This window comes from Apteryx mantelli, chromosome 18 (assembly GCF_036417845.1).
Source record: "Apteryx mantelli isolate bAptMan1 chromosome 18, bAptMan1.hap1, whole genome shotgun sequence".
Classification (NCBI taxonomy): domain Eukaryota; kingdom Metazoa; phylum Chordata; class Aves; order Apterygiformes; family Apterygidae; genus Apteryx; species Apteryx mantelli.
In genome coordinates this window covers 18833665-18859599 of record NC_089995.1, presented here as the reverse complement: position 1 = coordinate 18859599, position 25935 = coordinate 18833665, and the positions used below count along the sequence as shown (strand labels likewise).

At 52.3% G+C, this 25935-nt stretch overlaps 3 protein-coding genes across 4 annotated transcripts; 2 read left to right on the top strand and 1 right to left on the bottom strand.

The window, feature by feature from the left end:
• The first annotated feature begins 513 nt into the window (after positions 1–513).
• On the top strand, positions 514–2904 carry PDRG1 (p53 and DNA damage regulated 1). 2 transcript variants are annotated; one of them, XM_067307770.1, is made up of 5 exons: positions 514–693; positions 860–935; positions 1052–1126; positions 1497–1577; positions 1911–2904. In XM_067307770.1, exons 1-5 carry the CDS (start codon positions 610–612, stop codon positions 1991–1993), a joined length of 399 nt encoding a protein of 132 aa, XP_067163871.1. In that variant the 5' UTR covers positions 514–609; the 3' UTR covers positions 1994–2904. The 2 variants fall into 2 exon arrangements, with proteins under 2 accessions (XP_067163871.1, XP_067163872.1); XM_067307771.1 differs by lacking the exon at positions 1052–1126.
• TTLL9 (tubulin tyrosine ligase like 9) lies at positions 2392–14697 on the bottom strand. Its single transcript, XM_067307976.1, is given in 12 exon segments — positions 2392–4390; positions 4979–5100; positions 5575–5688; positions 7385–7581; positions 8423–8481; positions 9349–9436; positions 9525–9565; positions 10368–10458; positions 10770–10838; positions 12775–12960; positions 14087–14422; positions 14683–14697. Coding segments are annotated over 12 exon segments (1389 nt in total). The 3' UTR covers positions 2392–4319.
• DUSP15 (dual specificity phosphatase 15) lies at positions 14258–24465 on the top strand. The gene is made up of 8 exons (XM_067307769.1): positions 14258–14325; positions 15876–16246; positions 18072–18105; positions 20994–21076; positions 21587–21636; positions 22219–22293; positions 22834–23005; positions 23471–24465. The coding sequence occupies exons 2-8, from the start codon at positions 16226–16228 to the stop codon at positions 23681–23683; spliced, it is 648 nt and encodes a 215-aa protein (XP_067163870.1). The 5' UTR covers positions 14258–14325; positions 15876–16225; the 3' UTR covers positions 23684–24465.
• The last annotated feature ends 1470 nt before the right edge of the window (positions 24466–25935 follow it).

The following is a 25935-nucleotide window of genomic DNA, read 5'->3' as shown; positions in this document are numbered from 1 at the left end:
GGGTCAGGGACAGGGATGGGATGGGGATGGGGACAGGAACAGAGATGGGGACAGGGATAGGGACAGGGACGGGGAGAGGGATGGAGACAGGGACGGGGATGAAGACGGGGATGAGGACGAGGACAGAGATGTGGATGGGGACAGGGATAGGGAGAGGGACGGGGATAAGAACAGGGGTGGGGATGGGGACAGGGATGGGGATGAGGATGGGGACGGAGACGAGGACGGGGATGAGGATGTGAATGGGGATAGGGAGAGGGATGGGGATGGGGATGGGGATGAGGATGAGGATGGGGACAGGAATGGGGACGGCCGCCCCCACTGTGCAGCCGGGCGCTGGCAGCTGCAGCGGCGCTGGGGACACGGGCTGGGCCGCGGGCCGCGCCGGGGTCACGGGCCGCGCCGGGGTCACGGGCCGCGTTGGGGACACGGGCCGCGTTGGGGACACGGGCCGCGCGGTGCCCGGCCGGGCCGGCGGGGGGCGCCTGTCCCCGCCCGGAACCTGCGCGCGCGGCCGCAGCTGCCGCCCGGCGGGGAGCGCGGCGGACCGGGCCCGGCCGGGAATCAGGACCGACAGCGACAGCGACAGCGACACCGGCAGCGGCCGCCATGGCGCGCGACCCGGCCTTCGTGCTGCGCTACCTGGCCGAGGTGGAGGAGCTGGCCGAGGACGTGCTGGCGGCGCGGCAGCAGGTACGGACCGGCCCGGACCGGCCCCCCGGTGCCCCCTTCCGTCCCCCCCCCAGCTCCCCGGGGACCCCCCGGTGCCCCCGCTCTCCCGGGGGTGATGGTGGGGGTGAGGGGGGACGGGACGGGACCCCCCCGCTCCGCCGCTGCCCCCCCGCCGTTGCCGCCGCAGATCGTGGACCTGGACGTGAAGCGGAACCGGAACCGCGAGGCGCTGCGGGCGCTGCAGAAGGAGCCCGACGCGGACGGTGAGGCCGCCGCGGCCCCGGGCCTGCTCGGGCCTGCGCGGGCGAAGGAAAAGCTTCTATTGGGGGGGGGGGGGGGGGTGGAAATCCCGTTGCCGCAAAGGCCTTCTCTCCCGCAGAGGAAGCCATGGTCTGCTTCGGAAACATGTTCATCGAGCTGCCGAAAGCGAAGACTAAGGAGATGATGCAGAAAGGTAAGACGGACCCCTGGGGCGTCCTCTACGTACGTTCAAGGCTCTGCCTCGTCCTGGGCTTTGGAGCACGCAAAAGCTTCCGACTGTAGATAAAAATAAGAGATTCTTGCCCTTCCTTGGGTTCTGCTGTCCTGGACGGAGCATCCCAGGGAAGCACGTTTTGGTAGGAAGTGAGCTTTTTCTGTGGGCAGCAGAGAACGCGCGACAGGTTTGCGCGCTCGAGGTTGTAAGGAGAATGTCGCTCACAAGAGTCCTCTCCTGCCACCCCATGCTCGGGCTTCAGCCCTCGGTGTCCCCAGCGGCGGCCAGGAGTCGGGGTGCTGGCGGGTGATCCGCGGAGCGCCCCTCACCGCTCTCTCCCTTCTCTCAGATCAGGAGCATTTGGATGAGGAAATAAACAAGCTTCGGAAAGAGCTGCGCGGGAAGGTCAACCGTCTCTTTGAGGCTCAAGGTAGAGACCCTCCTTCTTGAACCCTCTCAGCAAACACCCGGGAGCAGATGCTACACAGCATGAGTTGCTCCGGGGCTCTGCATGTTCCCAGAGCCACCTTTCCCCTCGCTTTCCGATTCCGTCCCCGTTGGAGCGGTGCTGTGGGACTTTGCAGCTCTCGTTGCAAGCTGCCATCCCCCAGCACACTAGACAGGCTTTCAAGTTACTCCGGATGACTCCGTATCACCTTCCAGGGCTATCACCGTCTTCCCTAGAATCCTTGCACTGTTTAACATGAGCTACTTAATATTTTTTTTGTAGCAAACCCCTGATTTTCTGCTTGCTTTCTCTCAGGTAAAGCTGAGCTGAAAGGATTTAACCTGAACCCCATGACGCCCGAGGAAATGAAACTAATCAATCGCATACTGGAAGGCTGAGGTGGCAGTGGCACCACCATGACCATGTGCAAATAGCGTTGCTTATCAAGGCATATTTCAGCTGTCACTCGTGGAATTCATATTGGTATATTGGTGGCCAACCTCCAGGGGTTTTTTTAGGACAACTTCTGTATTCCTGGAACCTTTCTCAAGTAGTATTTACCTGGTAGGCACTGGGAAGCATTTGGCTCCTCACACAGAACACTGCGATTTCTTTGGATTATAAACCATTCCTGCTTCTTGCTGGATAAAGATTGGATGCTGGAACTGTGCAGAGGAAAACGCTAGAACACAGGCTCATTCAAGGCATTTGACAAGCTGCCATTGTTAGGGTGGAAGTGGGATTATTAAAATCTGAGAAACAGGGCATTCCTAACAGCGTGCATGTTTTGTTTTGGTTTTGCTGTTTTTTTTTTTTTTATGTAATATCTTCTGTGATTTAGCTTCAGAGCTAGTTCATTCTAGTGTCAGGAACAGGAGTAGGAGGGAAGGAACTGTGAATCCACACTGTGTCCAAAGCATAAAGGAAGAGTTGTGTAAGCCTGTGGTATTAGAACAAAGTAAAACTATACATCGAAAACACTTCAAGAATCTTTTTAAATATGTGTAGGGAGGGATACAAGGCAGCATCCCTTTAGTCTCAGTGGGAAAACATTTACTACTGTCAAGTTGGAAGGCAAGAAAACAGGGAAAACAAGGCTTTCGGGACTAGATGAAGGGATAAAATGCTTAAAAAAAAATTTTGACATATCCTTGGCCTGCCTTGTAGTAAAAGGGCAAATGATTTAACCAATAGTTGTTTCCTCAAAGGTTTTAAAATTTATCTTCTGTACTACCCTAGTCTGAACTTGCTACCCCAACACAAGTTAAGACTATAAGACTAAGAAAAATTAAACATAAGTAGTAGTGAACTAAGGTGAGTTTGACTTCTTCTGTGTACAGGAAAGTTTCTGGGTCCTGACAAGCTCTTTCTTTTCTGAACTTCTTAAATTCTATTAAAAATATCTTTATAGAAGTGTAAACATGGGAGTTGTACTTGTTTCACTGGCTCTCTAGCTAGTTCACCAGTCCTGTCACACTTTACATGCCTAACGCAAAGTTGCACCTGACCCTCTGCTTGCTCAGTTCCCTTTTGCAGCTTCTGAACAGCTGTGCAGAACTTTAAACAGAACCCCTCTGTTTTCCTGACTCCCTAACCAGCCTTCCAGCTTCACGTGAATCCTCTAGACAACCCTGCATTGCCATGACCAGTTCCACATATATGTGAAACTTAAGCAGAGTTTAGACAGAAAAATCCTGTTTCAGACTCCTTAGAACTAAGGGTGTGTTGTTTTTTTTTAATATAAAAAAAACAACTAACCTTAAGTTTTAAAATTCTGTAGCTTTGCAAGAAGCAAAGATATCCACTACAGGTTTAAGTTTCAGATACACAGATTAAAAATAACTTCAACTTGTGAACTGAACCGTTTCACCTGTAGCTTTTCAGAAAATTAAGTCTCTCCTAAACATGAGCAGTAGTACATCGTTCAATCCCTGTATTATAACTGCACTCTTACATAACCTGTATAGTACAGCCAGTAAGTGTCTCTGTAACATGTGATGGCAAGGTTATTTTTACAGTATCACAGCAACAGGTTTTATGATCTGACATGTTTCCATAGTAGTAGCAGCAGGAGGATCAGATGCCTGCCTGCCTTAGAAGCTTTGTTTTGCTTGGCAGAATGTGTTCAGCTCCTTTATTTCCTTACACAGTACAAAACTAAGCCATGTGAATGTCCCCAAAAGGGCAGCTAAAAAGCTAGCATCACTAGTGTCACCCACGATGAAGTATCTTATTCAAGTTCTTCCAGCCACTTGGCTCTGAAATGATGAGTTAGCATATTTGGTCCAAAGAACCCCTCAGTCCTCCTCCCACCTACAGGGCATGTCCACAGCCACACTTAGCGCACAAAGCAGTATTCCCTTCCTGCTAGTCCTGACCAACACAACAAGCTGCGGCTCCAGCCTGCAGCCTAGAACAGCACCAAGTAATCTTTTTCTGTAGGGTTAGCTCCAGCCGCAACTCCCCATAACTAAGATACTTAACTGTACAATTGTTAAAACTCAGCTCACTCCTGTTGTTGGTTTAGATAATAGATAGGATTCATTCGTTAAAGTTTCCCCAGCTTGGGAGCTGTAACAGTTAAACTTACAAACCAAGACCAACAATCTCGTGCTGAAGCAGCAAGTGTCCAGAAAGAAGTGGGAACTGCTGCACTATGATATGAGGAAGAGAGAGAGAGATTCTTCCATGGCGATTTCTCACATCCTAAGCTTTGGGTCAGCATTACACTTTCTGCTGGGCACAAAGACTCCTGAAAAGCTGCTTCAGTTGTTTCTTCCTGTCATTGTAGCAGCCTGCAATGAAAGCATTAACTGGAGAGTTATACGTGACCGTATTCTTCATTCCTGTAAAGGAATAAGATAATAATTGCCCACTTTCAGGTAAAGCTGTACTCCGCTTTGGTAGTTTGGAACTACAGCCAGAGATGACTATAGGCACACTGAGCTGAGTACTACAAAAGAAATTTATGATACATGCTTAGCCTCACTGAAGTTTGAATTAAGAATCCCAGAACTACTTCACATCAGTAAAATACACAATGTCAAAAAAGTCCTTAATAAACAGTTACCACAATGACTGTGGAGCAGTTTTTGAAGCAAAGCTGGCATGTGAAGACGTCTGCAGTGGCTTAAAGTACAGGCCTATAAACAAAACTGTTGCCACTACATTTATACACTTGTTTCCAACAGTGCTCCTGCAGTCTGATTACTTACATCCACTTTTGGAAAGCATTTGCTCCTTTTGGACTCTTCACATAAGAGCACATATACCCATTTCTTTTGTTCTCAAGTGAAAAGCGTGTGCTCTCTTCTGGCTGACACACAGATAGATAGCCTCAGAACCTGAGTAGGGCACTCTGCCAGCTCTGGATGAGTAAGTACCTAAATGGGTATTTGCCATGAAGTTCTCATTCAGTGGTGTATCCAGGGTTCCCTCTCTGCTGACAGGCCCATCGTTCCATATCAGGTCAAAGCCTCCCACACGCTTCTCCTTCCCTGTCAGCCTACAACATTAAATGCATGTACTGAAGTACCTGAGTAATGGCAATCATCTGTCCGCACACGAATAAACTCCCAGTCAATCAGAGACAAAGCTGAACAGCTGAAAGCAGTGGACATCTTTTTATATAAGCACAGTTGCAGAGTCAATCACAAAATGATGCAAGGCACACTTCTTGGAACCGAGCTTGAAGAGCGAGGTAAGCGTGGGAGGCACGATACAGAACAGACTCTGAAAGAGTTCTTGTGCAAGTCCCAGCTCCAACACTAACTCCGTCCCCCTTACAGCCCTGCGTTGCTTTGTTTGCCCACTCTGAAGTGGCAGTATGCTTGCTTACTTTGCTGGTCTTGGAAATTCATTACTTAATGGTTATAAAGCTTAGAGTATTATGATCAGTTGCATAGAAAAGACAGAACTAGACCATCCATTTCATGCACTTTAATAAAAAATGTTAGAGGATAATAAAGATCTTGCCTACCTGCCTTCCATGTCCACAATATGAAGTGTGTCTTTGAGAAGATGACATTTGAGTTCATAGTCTTCCTGGCTACTGGCAGCAAGGGAAGGTGAAGCATTTAGCTCAAGAAGCCAGCTAAGGAGAAAAGATGAGCAGTAAATTATGGAGAAATGGACATTTTTGCCAACGGTTCATCTAACAGAAAAGTCCATCTACAAAAACATCATTACACTGCTAGCAGGCAGGAATAAGAGTGTGAAGCAATAGGAAATCTAACCCCAAATCTCATTCCTGTATGCTGAGCCAAAGAACATTCTGAGCTTATTGCAAAGTTTCTATTCCTGTTCTCAGTGGTAATAAAGAAAAAATCCCTCTAGCATCCAGAAAAGTATAAAAGTTAAAAACAAAGTCTAGATGAAACAGTAAATGCTGGGGATAATTCACAGAAAAAACATTAACCCTTTTCTCGTGGAGGAACACAGATGTATCCTGGGAAGTTTCCTAAGACAATGCAAAAAATAGTCAAATAACTCTCCTATGAGAGCCCAGTAAAAGCAGCAAACTGCAATAGCAGTATCCGGGAATTACAATGACATCAATGACTTTCATTCCAATTCAGTAGTTAGGTTTGTTTCCTGAACAACTAAAGTTACTCTGCTTCTTTATGTGCTGACTGTCTAAGCGGTAATTTGGTTTGAGGCTATGAACAGACTGGACTGTATGAATTCGGGCCATCCAAGGCCACAGCTGAGCTGCATTTATTTGCTCACTTGAAATAAAGCTGTCCCCAGGGGCCCTGCATGAAATAATTGGACTGATGCTGACAGGACATACAGCTTTAACAGGTATGCCAGCTACTCTATTTTTCAAGGGAAGAAGAGTAAAAATTGAGAGAAGACACTTCATAAGAAAACACTGTCAACATAAAAACATATCTTAAGGAAATTGCCTTACCCATAGTACTAATGGCACTTTACATGATTAAGGCTGGAAGAATAACAATCGTATTTGCTTGTCAGTTCTGAAGTATTGTTTGCTGTTTCTGTTTTTTTCTCAACGTGGATAATGACAAGTAAGTTGTATTTTCAGATTCCTGCTGTTGTAATACTTGGGTTGAAAATGTAGTGGATGAAAATTTGAGACTTTCAGCTGAACTTTAATTGATACATAGTTCTCATTTAGCCAGTGAGAAAAGCTGTATTTTAAAAAAAACTAAATAGAGTCAAATTAAGTTTTTTTGTTTTTTATCCTCAACTCCTGTGGAGCTCTTTTTCTCTCCACTATTAACAGAAAAACATCCTTCAGTTTTGGTCTGCCTTTTGGCCAGCATATCACAGATAAAGGAGTCATGTTCTAGTGCTAGGAGCCTAATAGCAGTGGCTGGACATTTATCAATGCTCATGGGATGCTGCTGTAATATACTGTGTCTAGAATCATAAACAGCAGGAGAGACCACGGTGACCCTCCCATTTCTGGTAACTGCTGTTCTACTTGTGATATGTCGATACTGGGGGAAAAAACGTTGCCCAAAATAGCACGTTTACACAACACAACACTAGAAGTACGGACAAATTTACATGTTGCTGCACTCAGCTAATAAGCCCTGATACTCTGAGCAAAACCAGCTGTATTGCTTCCAGATTTTAGCTTCCTTCATATAAAACAGTTCAAACATCTTTACATTTCACTTACGGTTCCTGGACTGGCTGACTCTAAGCCAGCTTACGAGCACCTATCCACAAGACACAGAGGCATCCCAAACATTCCTACGTCCCAGGGAAAGCAGCCAGCCCGCTACTGTAACCCCTTGTATGTTTATTAACACCCTTACGGTTTCAGATCCTGATCGATCAAGATGTCATATCCATAGAGCTCAAAGCAGTGTTTGTCACTGATAATCACGTTCTGAACACTCTGAAGGCTCTTGATGAAAATGTTGTCCATATCCGCAAAGAGAACTTCCACCAATTCTGCTCCATGCTTGGCAGTCAGGTACTGTCTGAGCTGCTGAATCATCCACTTGCAGCCCTGAGACATCCAAACAGTTACACTAAACTGTTCCCAACAGATGACAATGCATTCAGTCTGCTAAAAATCATCATCACTCTACAGTCTCTACAGCCAAGCAAAAATTCTTAGTAAAAAGCCAGGCATCAAAAGGTAGGGGCCACTAATCCCAAAGTGCAGTTAAGCTCTTTGAGCTTGATTATTGTGTGGCACTAGAAAAAAATTGTTAGGGTTCCCATTAGAAGTTCCCTACCAGCAATCATCTCACCTACTATCAGTGTATCGCAGAGACACTCCTTTCCATACAGACGAGAGAGAATTATAGAAGGGAGCAGCCTATAAAATGGGAAGTTCAACACAGTCCTTTATTACTATCAAATGTTGGCTTTTGTCTCAGATTCACTAAGAATCTGACATCTAAGATTTTTTTTTCTCTCTTTCAACTGCTGCCTCTTGAGACAGGAAGCTTAAGAGTGACAGTTGCATGTGAAAATATTAAGCTTGTTGTACCACTGTGGTCTTAGAAGTGCAGGGCTAAGCAATAAGATATCTACATCTCAGACGAGCACTAACCAGAAAGTTGTTATGTTTGAAGTCAAAAAGATCAGCCTTATAGATGAGCTGACAGCTGTAAAGCAACAGTTAAAGCAGAGCATTTGCCCACTCTCTCTCTCTCCTAAAGCTTCTGTCAATGAAATCGCATTTATGGGTGTCTGGAGACAAGACAGCACATTTGAGTGGCTGCAGCACACATCCACAGCACGGCAGCTGGCACGATGAGGTCAGCTTGCCTGCATCTGCCAAAAGAGTCCAAATGGCAGGCATCAAGGGAATAGCCTACGGGCAGCGCACATTCACTCACCTTCTCCAGATCGTAATCAGGTGCAGTCTTCTGCACAGCAACATTTGTGAGATGAACATCTGGCAGGAAGTGGAGATAAGGATCAAAGACAAACAGACAAGGAAATACTGAATTTTTAATTTAAACCATCCTTTTCTGCCCCAATGACAATAAATTATCCTCCCTGTCTGTAATCACAGGCTTCAGTCACACAATCTTATATTTAACACCACATGATGACATCTTACTAAAAAATCACAGGAAAAAGAACAAAAGTCAGAAGTAATGAAAAACAGATATCTAGAAAAAAAGAATACATGACTGCCCTGAGCTAACACTGTCCCTCATGACAGGCATGAAGCCCTTCACAAAAGTATGCCTCCAACCCTCAGCGCGCCTATATCCAAGAATGTTTGCTGTACCACTCTGGAACGGCTCTTGATCATTCAGAGTGAGTATGAACTCTGCCGAACTACCACTGAGAAAAGTGATGGATTTTTCTGACTCTTAAGCTGTCAAATTAAGGTGCAATACCTTTTAGGAGGATATGTTAATCAAATAAAATCTATCAAACTCAATACAGTAGCAACTGTGACACATAGAAATTAAGAACAAAATGATTCATTGGGTAGAAATATTTGACTTCCTATGAAGCTAAGGAAGAAGGAAGGCTGCAAAAATTCAACCACTAACAATAAAACCAGAACTGACATTTCACCATTGGTCCTAGCTGATTTTTCATACTGACATTTCTAGTGATCTGCTGACCAGTCTTCCTATGAAAAAAGATAGGAGAGGGAGAGAATGACAGCAGCAGCAACAGGACAGGAGAACCCTATACATGTTTGGAGGAATCAGAAGTGACAAGATACATCCAATATCAAACATTAAAATGGTATATTCCTTTTCTTACCCCTCTTTATAGCACACACAGATAGGTAGGATACAATGATCATCTATGCTATTCAGAGTAAATCGTGTATTAGAAAAGCGAGCAAATCCATCTCTGTATAACCAGGCCTTCAGCGGGATGTACTGAGAGAACAGGAAAAGAGCAACCAAGCATTAAGGCAAGAAAATCCAGTTCTGGCATAGCAATTACGTAATGGTGTTTTGCACTTACAGATGTCACTAGAACATAAACTCTCAAGTCAAACTTTCGACCTGTGAAACACAGAAATATGTAATACAATACAGTAGTTGATATTGCCAACTAATATTAGAAGTACCTAATGAGAATTTTATCTATAAATACACATGCAAAAGTAAATGGATTATAATTCACACTTTTTGTTACTTCAGCAGGAATTGTGTGAATATTTATCTAATCTTAAAAACACCAGTCGGACCATTACTCCAAACTGAGGATCATACACTTATGTTTCTGGAAAAATAATGCAAGATTTAAGTTAGTATTCCTTTGAATTATTTTGATGAATACTTGGGCATGCACACTAATGAAGCAATGATTAAGAGAAATAGTGGGGGGGGGGGGGTTAAATCACAGAATAGTTGGAAGGAACCTCTGGAGATCATCTAGTCCAACCCCCTGCTCAAAGCAGAGTCAGCTAGTGCAGGTTGCCCATGACCATGTCCAGCTGGGTACTGAGCATCTCCAAGGATGGAAACTCCTCTGGGCACCTGTTCCAGTGTTCAACCACCCTCACGACATAACATGTTATGTCATAACCAATTATGTCTTGAACTAGTTCTAATGATTCTTCACCAGGTCACTTCTATATTCTTAGAAGCTTTCTCTTAGCAAACCACTAAGCTACCACACTATAGATACTGACACTGCACATTATTCTCAGCCACATTTAGGCCCGGAAACAATTCAGAGAAAATAAGTCACTTACAGTTCACCAAACAGATCTATGATATCCTGTTTTCCAATAGGAACATCATCTATTAGGATGTTGCTTTCCACATACCAGAAAAGTGTAGCCTTAGATGGGCATCTTACCTCCTATTAAATATGGATTTTCAATATATCGCTGAGCTACATAAATCTCTACTTGTGTTTCATCTTTCTGATCATCTGTGCAGAGCCCATCCTGTAAAAGAAACCACAGGCAATTTCCTCGTTCAGGGTTGTATATGAAAAGAAGGTGAAAAACACCCACGGTTTTTCTAGAAGCCCAATTTCCATATAAGACAACAAATTCCAGAAAGAGTATCCAACTGTTCAGGAAAAGCCACTGTAAGAAACTTCGTTGCTGCCCTGGAGAATTGTGAAGAAATACTGCATGAGACAGGCACAAGTAGACAGAACAAGTCACTAGCAGAAAGAGAGGATGAAATAATAGCAAAAGAACAAAATGCCAGTTGGACATTCCCCTAAAAGGAGAGAGAGAGTAGTTCTCACCTTCTTCCAGTCAATGATATCCTTGAGTTTTCAGAACAGAAAAACTCCTTTACCTTGTGACCTGCCAACCTGCAGCACGGAAGAGCAAAGTTACTTGCTTTAGTGTCGTGTTTTCCTGCTGTTCCCCAGAATTTCAGTAGAGAAGACCTGCATAACCTGATTCATCATATACTTGCACCCAAACTTACTTATTTAAGGTTAAGGTGGGGAAGGGGGAATTAAGGATCCACGAACAGCTCTCTATTGCAAATAGCTCAGATTTACAAGTGCTAGGAGTATTCCTGAAGGAATGGGCAGAACATGCAGACAGCTTATGAGGAAGTTCCATAGTATTCCCCCTCCCCCCCCCCCAAAAAAAGTCACATGCTTGCAGAAATGTCAGTAATGCAACATACGTTCTTGGGAATTTTGAAGTTACATTTTAAGTTTGTGTATGCACAAAATAACCTAATTAAACAGAAAAGCCATGAAAGATGCCAGAGAACAATGACAAACAAGAGCAGAACAATCTTGAAGACAGCCTAGTTTGTACTAAACATTTAAAGTGGCTGAAGAGCGGCTCCGATAAACCACCAGAGAAGCAAGACTCCACAGAGTACCTTCTAAAGAAGTCCAGCCACCTTCAGTCCCAGGATTCAGCATTACACCTTCCCTGGCCAGAGTGTGGATAAAGGCAACCTGATGCATCATGACATGGGGCTGATCAAGAGCACGGACTGACAGAAGGAGTGACACAGTTTATCTTTACTCGCCTGTGAGTTTTGAGGTCAGCCACAAACTATTTAAGTTCTTGTTATAATTTCAGTAATCACAGTCTTTTCATTTACTCATTTACTGTGTTCTGGTTATTTACAATGTTAATTGAGATTGTGGGCACAAAATCAGCTTAATGTATGGTTTTTTGTTGCCAATTAACACATTCCCATTTGTAGAGTTGGATAATCACTAGCTGCTATCCTCCTGGCTGTAATTCACGTTAGTCTGCATAATTACCCCCATTCACTTCTCACAAGCATACCCTTACCGATAGGCCTGACTTGCAGAGTAAGGCTAATTGTCCTGTCCTAGCCTCCTTGCCAAACCTACTGCGCAAAGCAAAGTGACTGTCCTCTTGCAGGTCTCACAGATGGGTGTATTTTTAATTATGCACTGTAGCACAATATTTGTGATGTTAAATGCCTTGAATCAGCTGGCAGCAGCAAGGCATTTCTCAGCTTCATGTAGTACTGTTGTAATTTCGAAAGGAAGCACAATTTTTCCTTGGTTCCCAGGATATTGGCTGAAGTGGAACTTACTGCATTCAGCACATATAGGTTTTGAGGGACAAACGAAATTTGAAACATGAGGCTACACTTCAGGTCTCTAACAGCAAAGCACAGAGAAGATAATGCCAACCAAATCCAGTCTAACTTGCACTTCAGGCTGCTCATGGAGTCTCTTGTAATCTCTTCACATTCTCGGGATGAAAGTCAGCTTAGTAGGTTGGCTGGACTTGCGAGGGCTGCCATATAATATAGAGGGATTTCTTTAAAACCAACAGACATTTTCATAGCTCCATCTTAAGCAACTGCCCAAGCATGTTGCTTAACTATTAAGTCCAATTAAACAGCTGTTTTGCATACACACATGCTTTTTTGCACACATGCAGCTGAACTGAAAGATTTCAGAGCGTGAACTTGGCCATAACCCCACAGCAAGAATCCCCGGGAGCACAGTCTATTTCTTCACACAAAAATTCATTACTTTCAGTCTTCACCATTGAGTTAACTTTGGCTCAGCAAATAAACTGAGCTGTTTTTCAACTGCTGGAATAAACTGTTCCACAAGATGAAATGCTTTCATAGCATAAATTGACCAGGAAACTAGCCAGAAGCATCGCTCCTCCTAGCCACCTTGCTATGTGCAATTCTTCCTGCGGATTTCCTGAATATTTTCCTCTCCCTCCAAAGATTGAAAGCACCCATTCATCTCTGTCTCACTTTCCCTGGGACAGCACCATACTTACTGGTTTCATAATCCAAGTGATGCCAGGATTCTTGTGAAATTCTTCCACAAACAAGTGATACTCTAAAGGCATTTCAAAGGTCTTTGGAAAAAAGTCACATTTTGTTGCCTCAAGCTTTCCTGCTTCTCTTTCCAACTGCTTCCTAAACCTCTTCAGATTCTTCACTAGATAGTTCTTCCGAGTCAGCTGAGTAGAAAGAAATGTAAGATTAGGCTCAGCAGATGCTCACATCTTCTGAAGCACCACCCTCTTCTCACTTTAATTGCCCTCGAGATGTTTCTGGTGACATCTGGGAATCAACTGCACCACATATTCCGCAGAGAAAAAAAAAACACATTTATATGGATGCCATTAAGAACTGCTTTTTTCTTTGTGGACAAGAATGCTTGATTTCTTCTTTTTCATCTCAGTATGAACATGGGGAAGCTAGAACAGAGCAGGTCTTACAACCCATGTTTTACCATTTTTATGTTACCTTTCAGTTCAGTTAGCATATTAATTTCCAGGACAGACAGCAAATGTTAGGACCTGCCTAATTTGAGTTTGCAGGCAGACCTCCCCTGAAAGTTGTTACCCCCATAGCTGAGCTGGAAATGCATCAGCTCCTGAACCACTACAGATTACAGATCGGTATTATAAACCATTGTCAGTCTTGGTTTCTGCTAACAGTGCTAAGCGTGAAAGCTCAGGGACAGATGTACATCCTGCTCAGCTGCCCTTATTACAGGGGAAGCAACGCCCAAGAAAGGAGCAGGGCAGACCTGTGAAATACTAAGAGTTTTAGCTGTTACAGCTAAATCTGCCCATGAATACAAGTCAAACTCTGCCAAATACAGCCATTTTGGAGGACCTACTGCAATGCAGCCACCCTCAAATGTATTTAAAGTACAGGTTATCTTCTCTTGGGCAAATGAGGTATTATGGGTGCCTCCACTCTAATGCACTGGATTTGCAGGAGATCCTGCTCTGCTACATTAGGAAACTCAACTTCACCTGTAAAAGGGAGCGTCTGTGTTTTAACCAGATCCCCTACTGCAACTGTTTTTCAAATTTGCAGGGGTTATGGGCTTAGGGAGATGCACCAACCCTGGAATACAGTGAAGTGAGAAGTCACATTCCTGGGCAAATTCCCTCCCGAGATAGAGGGATGTCGACAGATTCCAAAGAGGGTTCAGCAGAGCTGCCGGGCAGCAGGGGGAAAACATTACGAGGTATTTCCATCCGTAGCCGCTTCCCATGGAAATTTACTGACAGCTTAAGAACCCTCTCCTTGCACAGCCGGAGCGTCGCCCCAGCTCGCCGGGGCTCCCACCTCGCAGCGGTTGCGGAAGTGGCAGGCGCGGACGCGCTCGCCCATGTACGCGGGGTCGAAGCGCTCCCGCAGCCGGCCGGCGTCGCACCAGTAGAAATCCCACTCCTCCTCGCTGCGGGCAGAGGACACCCCGCGAGGAAACCGCCCGCGCCCCACGCTGCCCCCCGCCGCAGGGGGGGCACGCGAGGGAAAAGCCGCCACGGCCGCCGCGTTTGGGGCGTTTCCCCCCCTTTTCGAAGGTAAAGGCCCGGTTTCCCCAGCACTAGGCCCAACCTGGGCCTGGCCTGGCCCCGGGCGGCGCTTACCCCTGGGCCGGCAGCCAGCCGCGCCGGCGGCTCAGCACGTCGCGGACGGCGACGCCCGGGCCGCACTTGAAGCGGACGCAGCCGCGGGGAGGCGGCGGCGGGGGTGGGGGGGGGCCGGGCCCGGCCGCGCCGCGCTGCCCCCCCGCCGCTGCTCGCCGCTCCCTGGGCCGCGGGCCGCCGGGCGGGGCTCGGGGACCGGCGCTCTGCGGGGAGAGAAGCGGGAGGCCGGCGGCGAGGCCGGCGGCAGCGGGGCCGGGCCGGGCCGGGGGAGCGCGGCCGGGACCCCCTCACCTGCCGCCTCGCCATGGCGCTGCCGGCCCGCGCCGCCCCCATGGCAACCGGGGAGGGGCGGGGCGCGCCGCCCCCATGGCAACCGGGGAGGGGTGGGGCCGCGCCGTCCCCATGGCAACACGGGGGGGGTGGGCCGCGCCGTCCCCATGGCGACCGGGGGGCCCCGCGCCGCCCCCATGGCAACACGGGGGGTGGGTGCCGCGTCGTCCCCATGGCGACCGGGCCCCCCCCACGCCGTCCCTATGGCAACACGGGGGGGGAGGCGCCGTCCCCATGGCAGCACGGGGGGCCGCCGCCGCGCAGCAGGGGGCGCCCGCGGGTAGGGGCCGCCGACCGGCCTGGGACCCCCGGGCTCGGTCCCACCGGGCCTGGTCACCTCCACGACACCTCCCGTGACACCCCCGGGCCCGGTCACCCCCCCGCGACACCCCCCGGGGCGCGTTGCCTGTGTGCAGCTCTCTGCCTCCCTTTCGCTGCCGGCGGGAGGCGGGTGACCCGTCCCCTTCGCTCGCGCAGGCCGGTGCTGTGAAATTACCCCAAAAAGGAGAGCGAGAACCAGGCAAAACGGCGACTTTGGGCAAAGCCCTGGCGGACTGTGCGCTGCCGCGGCCTGGCCCGACCCGACCCGACGCGGCGCTGCCTGCACCGCGGGGCCCGGCCTCGGCAGGCCAAAGCCCCAAACCGCCCCGGTCTGTCCCAAGAGCTGGCGGGGATTTCACCCCGAGACTTGCCCTTCCCGAAACCGAGCGGCGGGACAGAGCTCGGGGTCCCTTCACGGAGGGCCGCGGGGCCAAGCCCGACCCGTCCGCGCGACGCGGCGGCTCGTTTGAAGCGCGAAGGGGCCTCAAATCCCCCGGCGCTCGGGCGAGGGGCCCGGACTTCGCCCCAGCACGGTGCCAGGGGTAGCGGGGTGGCGAGGAGGGGGCAGGTTGGAAAGAGAAGCAGGAAAGCTTGAGGCAACAAAATGTGACTTTTTTCCAAAAACCTTTGCGAGCCGATATTTCCACACGTGCGCGCGCCTCGCCTCGCCGGCGGGACCTGCCCGGAGCCACCCGATTCCCGCGCCGCGGCAGGTGGGCACGGAGCGCCGGAGCGGCCCCCGGCCCTCCCTCGAGGGAGCCGCACAAAGGGGCTTGTTCCCCACACTGGCGCTTTGTTCGGCTCCGGCGCTCCCACATGATTGCTGCTCGTAGGTGGAGTTTCTCCGCTCCGGCCCAGGCGGCGGCCGGTGTCAGGCGGCGCCGGAGCAGCCTCCCCCGGCGGGAGGCAGGCGGCTGCCGCAGGAGCTGCCGGCACGGATTTATCCCGTCCCGGGAGAGGCACGGCTGCTGCGCCCAGACTGGCTCCGGCGCTCCGTGAAAGAAGCCCCTATCCAGCTCCCCCCCCACCCCTGCAAAGGGCAGCGATCCCGAAGGAGTAAATCACCTCTTCATGACGGAAACCCTACGGCCGAGCGTCCGGCGCGGGGACTGCGGCTTCGCCTGGGGACGCGGAGGACGGCCGCGCCGAGGTCACCTGCTCCCCGGCGCTCCGGCCGCGGGCCATGGGGAACGGCATGAGTAAGGTAAAGAGAAGGGCCGGGGCGCCGTCGCTCCGAGAGCGGCCTGCCGCAGCGCTCGGGAGGGGAGACGCGCCTGCCGCGCGGCCTTTCCACCTTCCGCGGAGCCCTCCCGGCTCACGGCCAAAGCCGCGCAGAGCTTTTCTGTCGGAGAAGCTTGTTTTACCTACCGGCAGGAGAAGCAGGCGGGGACCCTGCGCAGGAGCCGCGGGAAACCTTCCCACCGCCTCTGGGCTAAAGGAGCAAGGTCCCGCACGGACGCCGGGAGAGCGGCCGAGCCCGGAGCTGCCCCGTGGCCTCTGGCCCCGCCGCGCTCCCCGGGGCTGTGCGGTGCTCAGAGCATCGCTCGGTGATGCCGGCTAGAGACGGCTTCTTTCTGCAAAAACCTCCATCTCCCGGTCTTTAGCACCCCCCGCAACCATAGCCGCTCCTTGCGGGGTGAGGAGCTTTCCAGTGTCTTAGATGGAGCTCTAATACCCCATTTTATCCAGCGAGCAAGAGACCGGCACGTCTCCGGTGATGGGGATGTGCCGTTATCCGTGGCTCCGCAGCCTCCCCTCGGGAGCTGTCCTTGCTAAATGGGCATCTTGCAGCATCTCCTTTTCAGTTCAGCAGCTGAGGGTTATTCTATTAAAGGCACCCTGTCAGTACAAAATTGATCTAAAATTTCAAAAGTCATAAAAAAGGCTCTTAAAACTGTTAGACCAGTAGAAATATTTTCAAATGTGGGCAGCAAGATAAGTGCAAGAACAACTGTTTCTGTAAAAATAATTTCTTCTTGTACGATTCCCTGCCAAACATTAAAGCAGGGAGAAGCCGATAGTGAAATCGACTGTAAACAAGTGTGAAGCCGACTATTAATTTTCATCATCCAAGATGAGAGAAATGGAAAACATAAAAATAGTTAAGGGTAAAAATGGATGTAAGGCATCTTGCTCCTGTCATCGAGAGTGCTATTAACCAGGGCTTAACACTGTAAAGCAGTTATGTTTTCATCACGAGAAGTGGAATATCATGAGGGAAATAAAGCTAAGATGCAGGGTGCGAGATCATCCTCCCCAGCCCACCAGGAAGGGGCTCCAGGCGGAGCAGAACGGAGGGGAGCGGGATGCAGAGCTGCGAGGAAGGGACGGCTCGGTGCCTCCTGGGCTCTGCCGGTGCCGACTGAGGTTGTCCCTGCTCGAGTCCTTTAACTTCTCTGTGCCTGTTGTTTCCCTATCCATAAAAAGCAGTAGTGCCGTGGGTCATGGGTATAGTCCAAGGCTGTACTGAGGCATACTCAGCCTGGAGATCTTGGATAAAAATTACCATCAAACAAGTTATTGATGATAAACAAAGAAGCGGAGCAATAAAAAAGCCATGGCAGGCTTCCCGCGGCACTTGCCGCCCAGGCTGAGCGGCCGCTGAGTCCCGCCAGCGGCAGCCCTGGGTACTTTGGGGCTTTGCACGTCACGTCGAGGCGTACCGGAGCATCCGTGCTGCCCCGACACCTGAAGCGGCGGGGCCGCGAGCCTTCACGTGCCGGAAACGGGCTCGGGGGCGTGCAGGATGCGGCGGGGGAGCTCGCTCAGCGCACCAGGCGCAGGCACTTACCGCAGCAAAGCTCTGCCGGCTCGCGCAGGTGAGGCTGCGCCGGCATTCAGGAAGGGAAAAGCGAGCGGTGAACGCTGGCGGTTTCCTTTGTACGTTTAATTCTGGTCTCTGTGAAGCTCTGCCCCGTGCTGGAGCGCTGGCAGGTTGCTGCTTCCAGGGAGGGGGGGGTACGAACGCACGGGGTGCGAGTGCATGAAGTGGCTGCTCACAAACTGAAACTCTTCTTTGCGTCCTGCAGATCCTCCCTGGTCTTTACCTTGGAAACTTCATCGGTAAGCAGAGCCACGCGCCTGGACAGGAGTCCTTCAGCCGGGAAGCTAAGTTTGCCCCGACCGCGCGGTCCCCTGCTGCGAGGGAGCTCCTTCCACCCCTCCCTCCATGCTCCCCCTGCCTGTGCTTCCAGGTGGGCTGCACGCAGGGACCAGCCGCAGGCACCCAGCTTCTCCAGGGCTTCCCAGTTCGGGAAGGCCCAGGGCTTTTCTGGGGGCACGTGGGAGCAATTCTCCCTCTGCTAGTTCACGGATAGAAAGCGCTCTCCAGCCCCGTCGTCCTGGTTCACTCCAGCAGCTCTCGGGACGTCCCTTTGGCCGGCAGCGAGGGACCAGCTCCTCCTGCAGGAGAGCCTTCCCCTGCCTCCGCCAGCCTCCACCCGGCTGGGCTGGGCTGTCCTTCCCCCTCCTCCAGGCCCTGCTGGAAGCACCCGAGGAGGAAGTAGCAGCAGGCCAGGCCTAAACAGATGCAGGTGCTGGGTTTTTAGGCAGTTTGCTCAGAAACAGCAAAGACTTGGTGCTAATTCAGGGTGTGATGAGGTCACATCATCCTGTAATGAAGTTTCTTAATTGCACACAATGCAGTGACCGATTTTCCTGGCTGAATGTCCCAATACCACAAACCACGTGGGTGCAAACCACGCAGCACGCTGTCAAGGCATTGCAATCTCCCTGCCTGTCCCCCCAGTCGCAGGTGAGGGGGGGTTGCTCACGCCACACGCTGCAGCAGCGGGCAAACGGCATCGAGCATCCCACGAAACGCTGCTTCTGCGCCGGCCAGGCAGGGTTTGTGTCGATGACAGCAGGAGAGCGGCTGAGCGACCATGAGCAGAGCCATTGGGAGGGAAACGCAAGGCAGCAGTTCTCTGCCTTCACTCTGATTTTCTTGTTTCTTTCTAATGGCTTCCCTAATTCCTGAGATCGCAGAAAATGCAGATGGTAGAGGCTGAGCAAGGCCACAGCCCTGCCGGGAAGGGTTCGGTGGGACACGTATCTGATGTGACAAGTGACTGAAGCAGGGGAGCCGCTGGCTGGGCTCAGGAAGCCCTCGCCGCAGCCGCCTGAGCTCCCGCTGAGCGAGGCAGCAAGTGCAGGCAAGCCTGGGAGGCGATGAGCCCAGGTTCAGCCACCAACAAACACGTGGGACAGCACCTGGGCAAGCGGGGATGGATGCTGCACACACCTCCTGTTCTAGGAGAGAGCTTTTGAGTCACCCCTTCTTCTGCCAATTCTCTATTTTAATGGGTTTTCATTGTCAAGGACAATTCGTGACTAAGTACTAGCATCTGCCAAGAAAAAACAGCATTTACCAGAGTTCCTGCCTCCCAAAACAGTTCTTTGACGGTTTGATTCCTGCTGTGAGTGCTGAGAACTTTAAAAAAAACCCACTGGCATCAGTTGCTAAAAAGATGTCATTGAAAATAGCATCCGTAGCCGTGGCTGGTGATAGCCCTGGCCACAGCACCCTCCTTGCTCCTTAGCGCACACAGGGATTTTTCCTGAGTTTGGCCTGGGGGAAGCTGCTTCTGGCTTCATGTTTGGGAGCGCTTCCCACGAGGGGCAGCCAGGACACCCGGACCCCAGGTTAGTCACGAAGGTTATTGCAGGTAGGTGACTGCATTTGGTCTTGGACTGATGCCATGGAAGCGTTGCCCTACCAAGAAACGCAGGCTGATGACAGAGATTTAAGGCCTGGTAAATGAAGCTCTGACAGTTCACAGAGACATTTGCTTCGGCTGAAAGCACTTCCCAGCTGTAGTAAGCCTTTACAACCATGTCACTCTAATTACCGTCATTCTGCCTGTCAGACACGGGCGGAAAGGTGATGGGTGATGAACAGGTCCATGGACGGAGGGGTGGATCTCCGTTCCCCTTGCCACCTCCCTCTCTCCTCCGTACAGAGGCACACGATACGTGAACTCTAATGTGAAGCGTGGCTCTTGAGACTCGCTGTTATTAAATATTCATGTCATGCCATTAGCACATCATGGTTTAGATTCACAAGCCAAGTTTTTATACACTTGGAAGTTTAGAGACCCAAAGCTATGAGATGAGAAAATATTAGTAGTCATCTCTAGCAGCTTGTGCAATATCAGCTGGTAATGTCATAAAAGGAGAACGGCTACAAAGCTGCTTAGCCAGCAAAATGAACACACTCCCCTCCCAGCATAACAACTTTTGTGCTAGTCCGGTGACCAGAATCACAACCAGAGGAGGCTGAAGCATTAGTGAAAAGTAGGGTGTTTCTCCAGGAAGTTGTGCATACCTGATTTCCATACATGCAGTTTCAGAGAGGATAATGCAAAGTGCGGCAAATTGCAGCGTGGTGGTTTTCTGCAGGTACCCCAGATATTAAAAAGGAACTCAAACAGATTAAACCAAATTCAGAGTTGACATGGAAGGCTGCAGCTCCCCTTCTGTAGTTCATAAGATAAAGCAAATCATTTAGGCTGCAATAATTCACATCACTATCTATTATGTTTGCATGGGAGCGGTGCAGGCGGAGAGCGTATTCTTTCCTTTGTAAGCAGGGGAACAAGTAGAAGCAAGCGCAAACATGTCTGCTTGCAAATGAGTACGTTTTTCTATGCAGATGCGAATTTTCATCTTGAGCGCAAGCAGCAAGGTCAAGTGCCTTTGGAGGGAGTAGGTCTCTGTTTTGGTATCATGTGGATTTGCGTTCCCAGATTTCCAGGATGCATTTGCGTATTTGCCTGTGTCTGCTCCCCTACCAAGTGCGTAGATGCACACGGGGTGGCGCAGAATGCAGCTGTTTCTCTGGAGCGAAGCTCTGCGTGCTTGTTTGTCTGCAGGAGAGCAGCAGACCTACTGGTGGGAAGAGAAGGGTAAGAAATAAGTATGTGCTGAAATCTAGTCGTATCCTTCTTTAGATGCCAAAGACCTGGAGCAGCTCAGTCGGAACAAGATCACCCACATTGTTTCAATCCATGAATCTCCGCAGCCCTTGCTGCAGGTAGGGTCCCCTGCCCCTGACATCGCCGTGCAGATTTCGGCAGCTCCTTCCACTCTGCAACGTCTCCCTTCCAGAGCATCCCCGCAGCGAGCGTGCACACCTCTCCCCACTCCCCCGTCGGCACTCCCGGAGGAGCCGGGCAGCCCCTCTGCTCTGGGAAACCGGCCTTCTTGTAAATATAACCTGGCCTTGAATCCTGGCTAGAAACGGTTTCCAGATCCTCAGCTTGGTCTTGTTTTTCCACCCCCTCCCACGAGCTCTCTGTTCACCTATTGCCCTCCCTGACGCGCGTGCCCAGGGGAGACAGCAGACACGTCTCCGTGGACCCTGCCAGCCTCAGTGCAGAGAGCGGTCGCACTTGTGAGAACGAAGCCCCGGGGGGAGCGCTGGGGGCCAGGAGGGAGCCTAAACGAGAGCGCTGCTAGGCCAGCTGTGCGCTGCCCGAGACCAGGACAGCCGGACCGCAGCTCCCAAGCTCCCAGCTTGTCCTGTTCCTTTTGTGCCTTTCAGGAAATCACCTACCTCCGTATCCCTCTGCCAGACACGCCTGAGGCCAACATGTGAGTACCCCCCCACGGCCGGCCGGCGCGTTCCCGCACGGCTCTGGAGCACAGGGCAGAGCAGGCCTTTGCAGGGGGATGAGCAGGGAGGACTCGCAGCGCTCCCGAGACTTTGAGGCGCCGCCTCCAGCTCCTCAGCGGCCGCGGGCAGCCCCTCCGCAGCGCTGGCCCAAAGCAGGAGGGAGCATCCCACCCCGAGAGCCCCCGGGGGCTGCCCCGAGGGCGAGGAGCAGGGCAGGCAGAGGAGACACAGCCGGCCGAGAGCGCTGGTGCGGGCAGCCGTGGGAGTAGCCAACCCCCTCCCGTACACCCCGGTCACCACCGGGCCCTGCCGTGCAGCCCTTGCCACCCTCGCCCTAGCTGTGTCCAGTCCGCGGCAGAGCACGCTGCCCCGTTGGCCTTCCCTGGGGAAGCCAGAGCGCAGAGCCGCTCGGGCCCCGCAGCTGGTCGTGGCGGCTGTAAAGCAGCAGTTGACCTCAGTGCTTTGTCCTCAGGCGCTCAGGGCTGCGCCAGCCGCGGGCCCTTTGCAAGAGCCCTGTGCCCCAGCCCACGGTCCTTACTCTGTTTTATTTTTCCTGATAGCAAGAAGCACTTCAAGGAATGCATCGGTTTTATCCACCAGTGTCGCCTGCGTGGAGGGAACTGCCTCGTCCACTGGTAAAACTCCTTTCCCCGAGCCCGATGCCGCGTATTCCCTAGGGCAGCACAACGAGGCCCAGAGAAGAGGTGCAGCCTCCAGAACCCCCCTGCTTCGGCTGCAGGTCCCCAGTCAAAGCGAGCGTGCCCCAGAGGGCCCCCTTGTAAACGAATCCGCTCAGGAGCCACGGTGGGGATCGGCTGTGGCTCGTGCCTCAAACTGAGCAGGATTTAAGGATCCCTTTTTGGGCCAGAGAACCCTTTGCCCTGGAGACAGGGCAGCTTTTTGCTTCAGCCAAGCGAGTGGGAAGAGAACAGTTTAGGGGCAGGGATCCAGCCAGCGGCCGATGCTTTCACTTCCCCTGGGGAGAAGGATGTATTTATAGGCACCGATCAAGAGGACCTTGGAAGGGCTTTGGCCTCCCAGAGAGCAAGTTCTCTGAGAAGAGGAACTGAAATAGCTGGAGCAGAAGGGGAGGAGGAAGGGGTGAGCGTGGGGGTCAGGGCAGCAGCGCGGAGGGTGCGCTTCAGGCAACGGCTTTGCTCTCTTCCGCTTGCCAGTCTTGCAGGGATCTCCCGGAGCACTACTATCGTGGTCGCCTACGTTATGGCCGTCACAGAGCTGAGCTGCCAGGAGGTGCTCGAGGCCATCAAAACGGTTCGACCCATTGCCAACCCCAACCCTGGCTTCAGACAGCAGCTGGATGAGTTTGGCCACGGTGCAGCCCGGAAGGTGGGCGCGCGAGGGGGACCCTGCCTCTGCCACCCCTGCAGCCCTGCTGGCCTCTTGCACTTCCTCGGTGGCCAGTGCCTGCTCACAGGCCTCTTGGAGCAAGGGCAAAGTCCAAGGAGGACCAGGTTGCTCCCAGCACCCCTGGCTTGTGCTACTGTCCACTCCAGGAGTGGAGTCTTGCCTAGACCCCCAGCACCAGCTCTCTTGGACATTGCCAGCTGGGCACGAGGTGGCTCCTTGCGTTTGCCGAGCCAGGCTTCCTCAGCTTGTGCAAGTCAGGGTCCAACACTGACCGAGCGGAGTTACAGGCTTGCACCACCTGGAGATGTGGTTCATCATCACCACAGTCAGGGGGAGGTTGGGAGACCCCTCTTAGGGAGGCAAATAAAAGCTTGTGCATCCCAGGTTCAGGTTTGGCCTTGCGCTTTGACAGGCACATCGGTTTGCTCCTCCCTTCTTTCCCAGGTGCGCAGGTACCTGAAGCAGAGGTATGGGGCAATCCCTTTCAATGACGAGGAGGAAATAAAGGCCCTGCTGCCCGCAGAGAGGGGAGGACCAGCCAGAACAGAGGGAGCTCTGCAGGGACTGATACCAAGAGCCAGAGACATCAAGAGCACAGCTCCCTTTCTGCTGCGGGTGAAGAGGACGTTCTCCTGCATCCCTGCTTGTCTGAAGTGATCCCGGCCGAGGGGAGAGTAGCCAGAATCGCCTAACAGCCTGGTAAAGACTAAGGAGCAGCAACGCTACCGATCAGGAGGGGCCGTGCCGTCCAGGAGAGCCACAGCGAGCCCACGAGCTGGGAACTCGAGTCCTCAGCCCACTTATTCCTTCTCTGTGGGTTCGAGCATGTCGTCTTCTGCCCGGCTTTCATCTATCGCGGGAGGGATTTATTTGTGCTGCTGTGCTCTGCAGACCGCTGTGGGGTTAATCAGCTGGCGCTGGCTTATTCAGGGACTGGTAAAAGGGCAGAGGACAGTGCGCTGGGTTACTGCGGGCTCTCGCTCTGGGCAGCGCGACAGATGGGGCTTTTCCTGCCACGGTATCGGCGCCCACATCGCTGCTGAAGTGGCTGGTAGCACTTCAGCGCTGCTGCGCAGGCTGCAGGAGGTCCACGGCATGGTAGAGCTTGCTCTCTCCTTAGTACAATTTTTCCACCAGCAGCAGGTTTCCAGAGCTGAGGTGACCGCAGAGCAGGGACACACAGGTACATAACCATTAACTCCGGTGTGCTGGCTCCCACCGCGCGAAGGTGCAGCCCAGGCCAGCCAAGCACAAGCCCCGAGCAAGCACAGTAGCTTTAGGAGTGAGTTGCATCCTATTCCCACCGACCCCAGGGCACAACCTCTAAAAGGCAGGAGATAAATGTTTAACCTGGCCAGACCTCACTAAAGCAGAGCCTTAAGCCATTTTGCTTGAAAACTTTCTAGGTCCCCGTTCATTAATAAACATCTCTCTCTGCAGTGCGAGGTGCAGTCTGACTTGCCTGCGACAGCCAGGTGGCCAAGGGGGGGGGGGACGCTGTGGCAGGGAGGGTCCCGGTGCGGGGTGAGCCTGCAGGCTGCAGTGAGCTGCCACCGCCCCAGCAGGGAAGGTGCAGAGGGGCTGGTGACGCTGGCATGCCCGGGGGGGGGGCAGCCTGCCATCTCATGGGAGGGTCACGGGGAGGCGAGGGGTGCCCTTCCCTTCTCCCCCACCCAGCACCCAAACAGCCCCACCATGCATCACACGCACCCCATGTCCGCAGCGGGGGTTCCCAAGGCAGAGCCCCCCCGAGCAGCCGGCCCCGGCTGTGCTTCTGGGGCATCACCCATGGGCAGGAAGGTGTCCATGCCGCCCCGAGGGGAGCAGCTGGGGCAGTCCAAGGATGCTGGCAGCCACCCTTGCTCACGCCGCTGCCACAGGTGGGCTCTCACTGGTGACGAGGCTCTGCCCCGGGGGTTCAGGCAGAAGCAGATGGTGACTCGCACCGATCCCAAGCTCAGCTGCAGCCTCCTTGCTCATCCCATCTGAGAGACCTTGAACCGGAGCCTGCTGAGAGCACCAGGCCCAGGAACACACCAGCTCCACACTGCTGCAGGGAGGCTGCCCCCAAGCTGGGCTTTATAAACCCCGGCTCCCCCCAGTCCCCTGCCCTGCCTCATTAGCACCTCTCACTGGCTGCAGGTGGGGAGGTGTTGGGGCTGCCCAGATGTGTCACCGGCATCCGCTGTGTCACCGGCATCCGCTGTGCCACCGGCATCCACTGTGCCACCAGCATCCGCCGCGCTGGGAGCCGGAGCGGCTTCCAGGGTCTCTTCCCTCCTGTGTCTCGCGTGCTTCCCTCCTCCCTGCGGAGGCCAGCAGCCCCAAGCGCCCTGCCAGGCCGCAGGGACAGGAACCTGCAGGGAGGTTTTCAGCACGGGAGCAGGCGCTGGCTGGTCCCTGTTTGCGGCGCAAACCCGCGGCAGGGCCATGGCGCTCCATGCCAGAGCGCTCCCAGGCCTCCAGTGCCCGGCAAAACATACTTGTTTTGGCAGCTCTGGTTTACATGATTGGAAAAAAACAGGTGGGGGCAGGGCTGGCTCTGAGTTAATGTTTGACGCCTTTGGAAGTGTATTCCAGCATGAAAAGTTTAAGGGTTAAAGAGCTGCACCTGCCCTGCGCAGGGAGCAGCGGAGCGGGAAACCGGCTCCTGAGCATCTCTGCTGCTGCCGGGGCAATTGGATCCCGCTGAGGCCGCGTCAGCGCTCGGCTGTGGGCAGGGAGGAAATCCCCAGCTGATAAGGGCAGATACAGCCGAGCAGGACGAGCTAAAGGGCTGAGATTAGCTCCGGGACCTGGAGCCGACCCACGTGCGCAATGGAGTCGGGCCGTGCAACGCCTCCCCGGCATCCCTGCGTTTCGCACGACACGTGGGGGAGACCTGAGCCCTCCCCTTTCCCCGGGATGCG